We start from the raw sequence: 13,313 nt of genomic DNA, 5'->3' as shown, positions 1-13,313 counted from the left end.
CCACAGCAGTGAGAGCTGGGGGCGGGACTGAGTGAGCTGGGGGCGGGACTGAGTGAGCTGGGGGCGGGGCTGGCTGCACAGGCAAACATACACACAGAGCTGAGGACTTGGGGGGGCGGAGGTAATGCAGATGGACAGGGGGTTGAGGTAAGGAGCTTTGCACTTGCTAGGGAGGCTAACCATGTAAAAGGCCTTGGGATGGGGGGATATCATGTAAGGGGCCTAGGGGTGGGGGGGATAACATGTAAAAGGCATTGGGCTGGGGGGGATAACCATGTAAGGGGCCTAGGGGTGGGGGGGATAACCATGTAAGGGACCTAGGGGTGTGGGGGATAACCATGTAATGGGCCTTGGGATAGGGGGGGGATAACCATGTAAGGGGCCTTGGGATAGGGGGGGGGGATAACCATGTAAGGGGCCTTGGGATAGGGGGGGGGAATAACCATGTAATGGGCCATGGGATAGGGGGGGGGATATAACCATGTAATGGGCCTTGGGATTGGGGGGGGGGGATATAACCATGTAAGAGGCCTTGGGTTGGGGGAGGGGATAACCATGTAAGGGGCCTTGGGATAGGGGAGGGGATAACCATGTAAGGGGCCTTGGGATAGGGGAGGGGATAACCATGTAAGGGGCCTTGGGATAGGGGGGGGATAACCATGTAAGGGACCTTGGGATAGGGGAGGGGATAACCATGTAAGGGGCCTTGGGACGGGGGGGGGATATAACCATGTAAGGGGCCTTGGGATAGGGGAGGGGATATAACCATGTAAGGGGCCTTGGGATAGGGGAGGGGATATAACCATGTAAGGGGCCTTGGGATAGGGGGGGGATAACCATGTAAGGGACCTTGGGATAGGGGAGGGGATAACCATGTAAGGGACCTTGGGATAGGGGAGGGGATAACCATGTAAGAGGCCTTGGGATAGGTGGGGGATAACCACGTAAGGGGCTTTGGGCTGGGGGGGATAATAATGTAAGGGGCTTTGGGCTGGGGGGGATAATAATGTAAGGGGCTTTGGGCTGGGGGGGGTGGATAACAATGTAAGGGGCTTTGGGCTGGGGGGGATAACAATGTAAGGGGCTTTGGGCTGGGGGGGATAATAATGTAAGGGGCTTTGGGCTGGGGGGATAATAATGTAAGGGGCTTTGGGCTGGGGGGGATAATAATGTAAGGGGCTTTGGGCTGGGGGGGATAACAATGTAAGGGGCTTTGGGCTGGGGGGGATAACCATGTATGGGGCTTTGGGCTGGGGGGGATAACCATGTAAGGGGCTTTGGGCTGGGGGGGATAACCATGTAAGGGGCTTTGGGCTGGGGGGGGATAACCATGTAAGGGGCTTTGGGCTGGGGGGGGATAACCATGTAAGGGGCTTTGGGCTGGGGGGGGATAACAATGTAAGGGGCTTTGGGCTGGGGGGGGGGATAACCATGTAAGGGGCTTTGGGCTGGGGGGGATAACAATGTAAGGGGCTTTGGGCTGGGGGGGGTAACAATGTAAGGGCCTTTGGGCTGGGGGGGGGAAACAATGTAAGGGGCTTTGGGCTGGGGGGGGAATAACAATGTAAGGGGCTTTGGGCTGGGGGGGGGATAACCATGTAAGGGGCTTTGGGCTGGGAGGGGGGGGGATAACAATGTAAGGGGCGCCTTATAGCGTATAAAAGTTTTAATAAAAATGGATGGGGAAAAGACGAGGGGGGACGGGGGACAAGCGCACTTACATATGTATGCTATTAAATGAGCATATGTGAATCAGAGACCCCGCTCCGGATAGCGACGTCCTCTGGTGACACAGCGGGAGAGGAGGGGTCCCGTCGCTAAGATGTTTAAACCGGAGCGTATTAGTTTGATCTAATCAGCCTTTTTATTACATTATTTGAAAATCATGTGTGAGTTACGTTGCTTAGCAACAAGGGGGATATTTATACTACAAGTATCCGCTACCTTTTTTTAAAAAGTCGCTATATGTGACGAAACGCGTCAGGACTCCTCCCTCTGACACGTCATCGCGCAAGGGGCCGTTGGGATCTGAATGGACTCGGCAAGATCGCAGGAATTACAGCCAGCAGTTTGTGATTACACTTTGGCGTCTCCCGCCTCCTCCGGTTTAAACATCTTAGCGACGGGACCCCTCCTCTCACGCTGTGTCACCAGAGGACGTCGCTATCCGGAGCAGACATCGTTGTTGGTGATCTCTGATTCACATATGCTTATTTTATAGCATACGCTTGTAAGGCTGCGTCCCCGCTAGTGCTGAGCGGGCGGCGCTTGCGGCGGTTACTTATAAATATATGTAAGTCCCCGCTCACGCTGTGTGCGCGCGCTCGTACACACACGCTCACCCGCGCTCAGCGCTTAGATAAACAGAAAACGTATACTTTCCCGCGCGCTCAACTACCCGCAATGCCCCCCCACCGTGCGCGTTCAAGCAAGACACCCAGCGCTCTCCAAGCATGAGCGCGCTCAGCGCCAGCGGGGACTCAGCCTAAGTGTGCTTGTTTCCCCCCCCCCCCTTTGTCTTTCCCCTCCCATTTTTATTAAAACTTTAATACGCTACTGAGCGTGCGTGGTTTGTTTTCTTCTCTTTGTAGGTCCTAACAAAATAGTAGAAAGAAAGAATCCCTATATTGTGTCACTTAGAGAGAAAACACCCTAGTTAAAACTTAATTTTATTATATAATTTAAAATAAAGCTGTTTGGAAAAACCACATATCAGAACAAAAAGACTAACTAAAATAATTAAAAGGACGGAGAGGTATGGTAAGGGTGTTAATCAGATGTTACTCTGCTCAAGCATAAAGAGGGAAGGTAACCAAACAGTGACGAGAGGGTGGTGCTCACAGGGAATGGGGTATTGACAAAATAGTAGAAAGAAAGAACCCCAATATTGAGGCACTTGGAGAGAGAACCCCCAAGTTAAACTTAAAGATTTTTCCCTCTTGGAAGTCTTTGCTATCCCTTAAGAGTTTCTTGTGTTTTCTAGTTTTTAACTCTTGGGTATATCTATCAATGGTATTTTCCAATTGTACTTAATATTCATTGAATTTATCGTTCATATTCCATTTTGTGACATCAGCTTTAAGTTTGCTAAGGTCACTTTTAACTATGTCAGGTTTCTCAGTCTCATATTTCTCAGTCAGCTTCATTAGGTGATGGGAGCATTGTAACAGTATCTGTTCCCATTCTGATATAAATTCACCCTCTGACACATACGAGGGGGCTAAATTGGTTTGTACTTTGTAGGTCCTAGCCATTGGATGTGGTTCCTCTGGAAAAGCAGCCTGGCCTCCTTCATTTTTATTCACTTTGAAAGATTTGCCGTTCTGGACGTTTATTTGGACGAGCGGCTTTGTATATGTTTTATGTTGTATCTGTTCTGTTTGTTCATATGCTGTCTCACATGTTCTACATTGTCACTGATTAAATGTCGGACATCACTTATTTTTATACACATAATTATATTTATTATTGACTAACTATTACTTAACACATTCACCTAGATTTATATTCTATTGATACTATTTTCTATTAGCACATTTCCTATCTTTGGCGCTACGTGTGTGTGTGTGTGTGTGTGTTTGTTTGTTTGTTTGTTGTACCAGGTAATTACCCAGACCCGGCACCAGGGGGCTGGAACACTGTGCCGGGTAATTTGCGCTCTGCTCCCTCGGTCCTCCTTTTGGAGAACGGCAGGAGCAGAGCAGCAGAAGACTTACCTGCAGCCGGCTGTGGAGGGTGAGGCGGACCACGGGGGGGGGGGTGCGGAGGACCGAGGCGGTATCCTTGTGGCGGTGGGAGCAGACTACGTCATTCTTCAGCTGGTGGGAGCAGAGGATCATGTGACTGGAGCAGGAGCGTTACTATTGCACAGCTGGGGAGGAGCGCGGCTTCCGACTTCGGTGCAGCTCCTCCCTAGCTGTCCAATAGTAACGCTCCTGCTCCGGTCACATGTTCCTCTTCTCCCACCGGCACCGGCTGTGAAGGATGTCTTCTGTTGCTCCTACCGACTGAAGAATGACGTCTGCTGCCACCACCACCAGGATGTCTTCCGCTGCTCCCCTCCACCGCTGACTGCAGGTAAGTCAAAATTACCAGTTACCCGGCCGGGTATTTTATTATTTTTTTTCCGGGTACCCGAAACATATACACATACAGGCAGTCCTCGTTTTACAACGCTTCATTTTACAACGGATGGCTTATCCAACGCAATGCATTAGTGAAGAAAAAAAGTCAAGCGCAAATAACATCACTTAAAACCCATAACATAGAATAATATACTGTCCTTAGAGAGTGCGTCTCCCGACACAGGATTCAGACCAAATCCAATCAGCAATCGAAGAAGAAACAGGTGCACAAGATCTGGAGTACCTATCTGGAATCTAAAGTCGGTAACTTCTAATAACCACAACGCCTTACAATGTTGCACTATTTGGTGTCTTTACTTCTTTTCCATGTCCTGATGTGATTTGCGCACCTGATTCTTCTTCGCTATGCAATGCATACCTATGTTCATTTTTACAACGCCAAAACGGCATATCCAACGCACTTAAGACGCTTTGCAAAGTTGTTTATGTGTATAATATATATATATATATTATACTATATTATATAATATATTATATTTTTATATTATATTATATATTATGTTATATATATATATAATACAGTATATACACTATATAATTTATGTGTGTGCTGCATATCTTATTGTCTGCGTAAAATATTTTGTGTATTTTAGCATTAAAAATGCCTTCAGGAACGGAACCTTTCATTTAAACAGTGTTCCTATGGGAAAACGTGTTTCGCTATCCAACGCCATTTTGAGTAACACATTGGGTCGGATAACCGAGGACTGCCTGTATACATATACACATATATACATACATACATACACACACACATTTACAGTATAACATATCAACACTCACGGTGTGTTTAGAAAGGCTCCAGAGCCGAAACGTTGATATGTTTATGTAGCCAGGTACCCCCAGCGGGCTGCCCGTGTTCCGGTTTCCCCCCCACCCCCCTACCTACAGAGTGCAGGCAGGGCGATAGATTTGCCGGCGTCTCTCGCAGCAGGGCACCGCCATGTTGGGCGGGCGCTGAGAGGTTGTGCCTGCGCAGGGCAGACCCACTGCGGCCATTACAGGAATTTCAGTAACGCGAGGTGCGGAGCGGCGGCCATTAGAGGGAGAGCACGAGGCTCCCTATGTTAAAGGCTGCAGGCGGGACTACGATCCCCATGATGCTCAGGGGCAGTGACTCCATCTGATACCAGGGAGCCAGTAAGGCTGCAGGATTCTGCCAAGGAGCAGGAAGGACTATTGCATGCTGGGAGAGGAAGCAGTCAGTGAAGACCAGGAGCCTGAAGTTGCAGGTTGGTCCACGAAGCAGTGGTCAAACCCCCAGGGCCCAGCTAGTCCCCTGAGTCACTGTAGAGGTGCTGAGAGTGCTTGCTATGGGGAAGGCCGTAATGCAGGGATTGCTATGGGGAAGGCCGTAATGCAGGGATTGCTATGGGGAAGGCCGTAATGCAGGGATTGCTATGGGGAAGGCCGTAATGCAGGGATTGCTATGGGGAAGGCCGTAATGCAGGGATTGCTATGGGGAAGGCCGTAATGCAGGGATTGCTATGGGGAAGGCCGTAATGCAGGGATTGCTATGGGGAAGGCCGTAATGCAGGGATTGCTATAGGGAAGGCCGTAATGCAGGGATTGCTATGGGGAAGGCCGTAATGCAGGGATTGCTATAGGGAAGGCCGTAATGCAGGGATTGCTATAGGGAAGGCCTTAATGCAGGGATTGCTATAGGGAAGGCCTTAATGCAGGGATTGCTATGGGGAAGGCCGTAATGCAGGGATTGCTATAGGGAAGGCCGTAATGCAGGGATTGCTATGGGGAAGGCCGTAATGCAGGGATTGCTATGGGGAAGGCCGTAATGCAGGGATTGCTATGGGGAAGGCCGTAATGCAGGGATTGCTATAGGGAAGGCCGTAATGCAGGGATTGCTATGGGGAAGGCCGTAATGCAGGGATTTCTATGGGGAAGGCCGTAATGCAGGGATTGCTATGGGGAAGGCCGTAATGCAGGGATTGCTATAGGGAAGGCCGTAATGCAGGGATTGCTATAGGGAAGGCCGTAATGCAGGGATTGCTATAGGGAAGGCCGTAATGCAGGGATTGCTATAGGGAAGGCCTTAATGCAGGGATTGCTATGGGGAAGGCCGTAATGCAGGGATTGCTATGGGGAAGGCCGTAATGCAGGGATTGCTATAGGGAAGGCCGTAATGCAGGGATTGCTATAGGGAAGGCCTTAATGCAGGGATTGCTATGGGGAAGGCCGTAATGCAGGGATTGCTATGGGGAAGGCCGTAATGCAGGGATTGCTATGGGGAAGGCCGTAATGCAGGGATTGCTATGGGGAAGGCCGTAATGCAGGGATTGCTATGGGGAAGGCCGTAATGCAGGGATCTTTCACATAGCTTGAGACAGATCATGCCGCAGGACATTGCCTGAGAGAGGTGCAGCTTGAGTGCTGAAACAGACGCTGATTTCTTAAAGAGACAGTCAGTCAAGGATCATCCGGCTGGAGATCCCTCCCCCTGGGAGACAGACAAGGGATTCATCTCTGCCAGAGCAGCGCATTGCGGCGTGGGATCACTGTGCGGTGTTGCTGATTCACCAAGGATTCTCCTGGTTAGGACCATAACCAGGGAGGTAGTATATCAAAGTGCACCAACGGGCCCCGACACAGGGAAGCGCTGTCCCTTACACACACACCCTGACTTCATAGCTGGTGGACACTAAGAGGTTAAGTGCCCTGGCACATTGGTACACTAAGGACAGAGGGTGATGCAAGGATGGGCACGTGGGCTGGTGGGATGGTATGCAAATGTTATGCAAATATTATGCAATGTTATGTGATGCTGTGCTATTAATATGCCAAGGATAGTATGCTGATAAGTAAATACTGTTCTCATACAGCCGTGTGTGTATTTACTGTATGGTTGTTCTGGTGAGGGCACACTCCCACCCCGTTGGGATCCCTCATCAGTGGAGGCGCTGCACCGAGTGTAAGTTTTTACCCCAGGTTCCCCGTGGCGGAGGCTCAGGCCTCTTGTTAGCCTCACAGGTGACAGCAGTACCAGTAGCTATAGTACCCTAGGTGTACACCCGCTACAATTAAATAGATTTGATATATTTTCTCCAAGACCCGGTGTGCCTGCTTCCTATTCCCCTTATATACTTACCTGTGCTGCAGTCTGCCCCCAGCTTGCTTCCTATTCCCCTTATATACTTACCTGTGCTGCAGTCTGCCCCCAGCTTGCTTCCTATTCCCCTTATATACTTACCTGTGCTGCAGTCTGCCCCCAGGCAGGTCATGTAACTTTAATGGAGGGCTACTATGACCTGTATTCTATGTTGTCCTGGAAGCATTTGTATGTTTCCTGTTCTGAGGCTGCCAGATCCTGAGTGTAGTCGCAACAATGTTGCTATTCCCTGTACTTTCCATTAGCTTCTCCCAGTTGCCTTGGCAACCTCTCACTGCTCAAAACTTGAGTTGGTTAGCCCTCTTCCCCTGCCTGTGTCTGTTTATCAGTATGCCCCATTTGCTTGTTCCTGTGTGTACAGACTAGCACCCTTCCTCTTGGATCCAGCAGTCTGTGAGTACACTTCTCTTACTGCCCCTCCCATACAAGGCATTCTTAATTCACCTCTCCCCCACATATGCCTCTCACCCACAGTTCCCCTAATCTGTGCTTATTGTTTGTTTTACAGTAAAAGAACAGAAAGAAAGAAGCACTTAGGGTGCATCTAAAGGGAGTGAGTTAACCTGCCTGACCCTACCCCTTTGTTACAAGGGGCTAGAGGGCCCGAACATATATATACCCCCCTTGCCCTGCATGTTAGCCCTGGTAGCTGCAGGCAGTGCCAGGGTTAACGGCTATCACCAGGCTAGGCATGTGAGTAGTCCCCATTATTGTTTCTTTATTGTTGCAATTCCAGGCACATGTTGGTCTGTGATGCCTGGAAGATGCTAGTCACATGTCAGGATGAGTGACCTTTGCAACACCTACATCTGCCCAGTAACTGGGGCAGAACGTTGGCCTCCCCTTCTGTATACAGTAAATACGGGGTTTCATTCAATTATCAACAGACCCCAAGGAGGATCCTGCCAGGTAAGAAGAGCCTCCAGGGATCCCTAGCGTCAGGGATCCTATTGAACCCCAACTTTAGATCTATCAAAGGGGGTCTTCAGGTCAGACAGGGCCTGTGGGGTAAGAACAGCGGGGTGATCCTTTATTTGTTTTTCATGTAGGTACCAGTTCCCCAGAAAGGGCCAATTGGAGTGTAAGTTCCTGGGGCAAGGAAGGGAGATGCAATTCATTCCCCAGTTTAAATAGGGAGTGGGAGGGGTATACGTGGGGGGACTGGGAGGGTTATTGTGGAAGTCGCCTGCTCTGGTTTATGTAGGGATCAGTGTCTCACTTGTATGAGGCAGCCTGCACTGGTATGGATAAAACCTGACCTGATTTATTAAGGAAAGATTGCTGTTCTCAATAAAGAGTAACGTGCTTAAAGTTCCTGGCGCCCATTCTATTTCATTAGCTCCTTTATAACAAGTGGGCACGGACTCACTAACAGACCCCTGGAAGGGTTAAGATGACGCTAAGCAAACACTCGGGTAAGGATCTGTTTATTTCTACCACATTTACTGTACACACACACACACACACACACACACACACACTGTAGGTGCAAATCCCCTGAGACCACTCAGTGCAATTATTAATGACATAATGACCGCGTGGTTATGGGCTTACCTAGAAGTGAGAAGGAACGCTTTTGGCAGTCTCCGGCCAGCATGTAACTGCAATCTCCAAGAAAATCATAAAATGTTCCATCAAATGTCCTGATGTGATTCTGTCCAAAAAGGCTGCACCGTGACAGGATGGACCAGTCTGCCTTCCCCTGCACACCGAGGGGACCGAGGGATCCTACAGAAGCAAAATCATTTCACGATCACTATATCAATATAGTTTGCAAAGTCAATGCAAGTGCCGTACTGTGCTTGGTAACAGGAGATCATAGTTATGACTTTTCGAATACTGGAGATACATTATACCTTAACTGAGACATTTTTTAAAGATCTATGCTGTGTATTCTGTTTACTAAAAGAACTGAGTTGAAGAGACAATTTTTAAAACGTATCTTTAATAAACATGTGGGAGTCCAGTTTTGTACTTAAAGTACCATCAGAAAAATTCACAACAGAGGGTGCAGAATGTGTGCCCTGGTTTTTGGTAACTGAAGTACAGTGTTTTTAACCTGTTTTGGATTAATGATCCATTTAATTATATTGTAAGATTCTGAGGTACCCCAACCCTCTCTAATAGCGTGCCTGAGATCAGATGCAGTGTAAGGAACCCCAACCCTCTCTAATAGCGTGCCTGAGATCAGATGCAGTGTAAGGAACCCCAACCCTCTCTAATAGCATGCCTGAGATCAGATGCAGTGTAGGGAACCCCAACCCTCTCTAATAGCGTGCCTGAGATCAGATGCAGTGTAAGGAACCCCAACCCTCTCTAATAGCGTGCCTGAGATCAGATGCAGTGTAAGGAACCCCAACCCTCTCTAATAGCGTGCCTGAGATCAGATGCATTGTAAGGAACCCCAACCCTCTCTAATTGCGTTTCTGTGATCAGATACATTGTAAGGAACCCCAACCCTCTCTAATAGTGTCTGTGATCAGATGCATTGTAAGAAACCCCAACCCTCTCTAACAGTGTCTGAGATCAGATGCATTGTAAGGAACCCCAACCATCTCTAATAGTGTCTGAGATCAGATGTATTCTAAGGAACGCCAACCCTCTCTAATAGCGTGTCTGAGATCAGATGCATTGTAAGGAACCCCAACCCTCTCTAATAGCGTGTCTGTGATCAGATACATTGTAAGGAACCCCAACCCTCTCTAATAGTGTGTCTGAGATCAGATGTATTCTAAGGAACCCCAACCCTCTCTCTAATAGTGTGTCTGAGATCAGATGCATTGTAAGGAACCCCAACCCTCTCTAATAGCGCATCTGAGATCAGATACATTGTAAGGAACCCCAACCCTCTCTAATAGTGCGTCTGAGATCAGATGCTTTGTAAGGAACCCCAACCCTCTCTAATAGCGCATCTGAGACTAGATACATTGTAAGGAACCCCAATCCTCTCTAATAGTGCATCTGAGATCAGATGCATTGTAAGGAACCCCAGCCCTCTCTAATAGCGTGCCTGTGATCAGGTGCCTTGTAAGGAACCCCAACCCTCTCTAATAGCGTGCCTGAGATCAGATGCAGTGTAAGGAACCCCAACCCTCTCTAATAGCGTGCCTGAGATCAGATGCAGTGTAAGGAACCCCAACCCTCTCTAATAGCGTGCCTGAGATCAGATGCAGTGTAAGAAACCCCAACCCTCTCTAATAGCGTGCCTGAGATCAGATGCATTGTAAGGAACCCCAACCCTCTCTAATAGTGTCTGAGATCAGATGTATTCTAACGAACCCCAACCCTCTCTAATAGCGTGTCTGTGATCAGATGCATTGTAAGGAACCCCAACCCTCTCTAATAGTGTCTGAGATCAGATGCATTGTAAGGAACCCCAACCCTCTCTAACAGTGTCTGAGATTAGATACATTGTAAGGAACCCCAACCCTCTCTTATAGTGCATCTGAGATCAGATGCTTTGTAAGGAACCCCAACCCTCTCTAATAGCGCATCTGAGACTAGATACATTGTAAGGAACCCCAATCATCTCTAATAGTGCATCTGAGATCAGATGCATTGTAAGGAACCCCAACCCACTCTAATAGCGTACCTGTGATCAGGTGCCTTGTAAGGAACCCCAACCCTCTCTTATAGTGTGTCTGTGATCAGATGCATTGTAAGGAACCCCAACCCTCTCCAATAGTGCGTCTGAGATCAGATGCATTGTGAGGAACCCCAACCCTCTCTAATAGTGTCTGAGATCAGATGTATTCTAAGGAACTCCAATCCTCTCTAATAGCATGTCTGAGATCAGATGCAGTGTAAGGAACCCCAACAATCTCTAATAGCGCGCCTGAGATCAGATGCAGTGTAAGGAACCCCAACAATCTCTAATAGCGCGCCTGAGATCAGATGCATTGTAAGGAACCCCAACCCTCTCTAATATCGCGCCTGAGATCAGATGCAGTGTAAGGAACCCCAACCCTCTCTAATATCGTGCCTGAGATGAGACTGCACTATCTGTATTTCGTACAAGTTTCAAATGACCTGAAAATTGCAAGGAATCCTTTAGGGGCGCCCGTGGAACCCCTCTTGAAAAACACTGCAGTAGTTTTTTGTCTATTTGAGTCTTTGTCCCTGAAAGACTTTGTGCTGGTGGGACTCAGAAGTAATGGAAATGTTTCCAGCACCGAACGATATATTGTATATAAAAATATACATCATACATCATAGAGATATTACATGTTTACAGAGAGACGCGTATCGCGCGCGGTCCCAGACAGCGAGCAAAATATTTGAAAAGCATATTTTAAATGTCATGAAATAGAAATTCAGGAAAATGTAATAAATTTCTTTAGCAGAAGATACAGGAATTGAAATACAAAATGATTAACCTCTTCTTCGGAGGCAGAGTAATGCCAAGCAAAAGTAATAATACTGAATAATGTATTACTCGTACTGCTGGGTACGGTCTGTCTGTAATTCTGCAGCAATCTAACCGCCGCATGTTCAGGTTGACGAGGGTTTGCGTCTAAGCTGAATTTATAACACAAACACTAATATATACGTTTAAAAAAAAAACTCGCATCACTTTTCCAAAACAGAAAACTGCTGGATAACAGTGACTACACTGATTTGTAAAATAAAGACTTTTATATTAGGGCTAAGTACTGTATGTGGAAAATCTCCGTTCAGGAGAATTCGTCTTCAAATAGATAAAATAATAAACAATATTTAGAAGATATAAATGGATTTTGTTTCAGTTGTTTTCATACCTGGAGTAATGATGCTGATTGCCAGCAGCGGTAACACCTTCATGCAGTTCATCTGCATAAAATAAACATATCCAAACATTTAGAATTCCTTATATATAAATTATTATTGCACACCTACAATTAGCTTCAATAATTAATTTCCTGTGCAAACAAAATGGTTGTTAAGACTAAATAATAATTATTATTATTATATTGTGCATGTAAATAATATAATATGACGAAAAATATAAATGCCCTAAAGGTTTCTAAATACGAAGATGTCTCCTGGTTTGCTGAGCACCAGAGACAGGATATATCAGCGTTACATGCGTGCATTTTAGACAATAATCAATATAAGCATAGCAGCGACTGCAGCGTGTATTCGTGTCTCCGGTAACTGTTCTTGAGTTAAGCATATTCAATGCAATTTAATAGCCCATACTTGAAAAGACGGCTTTTACTCAATAACATGCCGTGTGCAATGATCAGTACATTACTATGGCTGGGACATTAGTATCTTCCAGTTGCTATTCAATTTACCAACAAATTCACACTGCAGAGAATGTTGATGAATTATCTGATTTAAGAATTGCAATGATATTGCAGTAAATAACACAATGCAACAATACAATGAAATAATACAACAAAACAATGAATAACTGGGCAAAAAAGGGTGTGAGAGGAGTGTGACGGCAGTGACCCTCCTCCTGGCCTGCGCCTGAGAGCAAATACATGTAACAATTTCTGTGCAGAGCACAATACTTTTTGTAAAGTTTTTCATACAGTGTATTTTCTTACAATAAATGATCTAGCTGAACCTTTAAATAGTCTATCTCTTCTGTTACTGTACATAAGTACCTTAATGCATTTAGATGAGAAAATGTTCCATGGATGGTCTCCGGTGAGAGTCCTAATCCTTAGCAGTCGATGCCTCCGGGCTCCTTGCGGTGCTTGACCAAAGTAGCCTTCTCTAGGACTGTAACATCTTATGTATTCTTAAGACAGGAACTTTTGTTCATTAAAAGGAAAGATAAACGTTGAGTGTTACATCCGTCCAAGTCTAAACACAATTGTGTAAAACTGCTATCCTGAAAATCAGTTGGCTTAATTGCCAGACATGAACAATGAAGGGAAATGACATTAAAAAAAAGTTCATGATTGATTGGTCTTTGAAGGAATTTATGTGAAAAACTCATTGGCAATACTGATGAGTCAACAAAAATGTCAGAGGTAGTGACAGAGACATGTTGTTTGGTCATTTCTAACGTGAAGGGAGCTTTGTGGTCTCACAGACCTGAGTGCAATGTT

General features: G+C 46.7%; 1 protein-coding gene across 1 annotated transcript in view; it reads right to left on the bottom strand.

Moving 5' to 3' along the window:
• The window catches only part of VWF (von Willebrand factor), a 330,068-nt gene extending 316,993 nt beyond the window's left edge, over positions 1-13,075 (bottom strand). The window contains exons 1-3 of the mRNA XM_075603058.1: positions 12,864-13,075; positions 12,027-12,078; positions 8,824-8,997 (exon numbers count right to left, since the gene is read on the bottom strand). Of these exons, the coding sequence (XP_075459173.1) occupies positions 8,824-8,997; positions 12,027-12,078 (226 nt within the window). The 5' untranslated portion in view covers positions 12,864-13,075. The remainder of the gene's footprint in view (positions 1-8,823; positions 8,998-12,026; positions 12,079-12,863) is intronic.
• Between the last annotated feature and the right edge of the window lie 238 nt (positions 13,076-13,313).

This window comes from Ascaphus truei, chromosome 5 (assembly GCF_040206685.1).
Source record: "Ascaphus truei isolate aAscTru1 chromosome 5, aAscTru1.hap1, whole genome shotgun sequence".
Lineage (NCBI taxonomy): Eukaryota > Metazoa > Chordata > Amphibia > Anura > Ascaphidae > Ascaphus > Ascaphus truei.
This window is presented reverse-complemented; position numbering and strand designations above follow the sequence as displayed.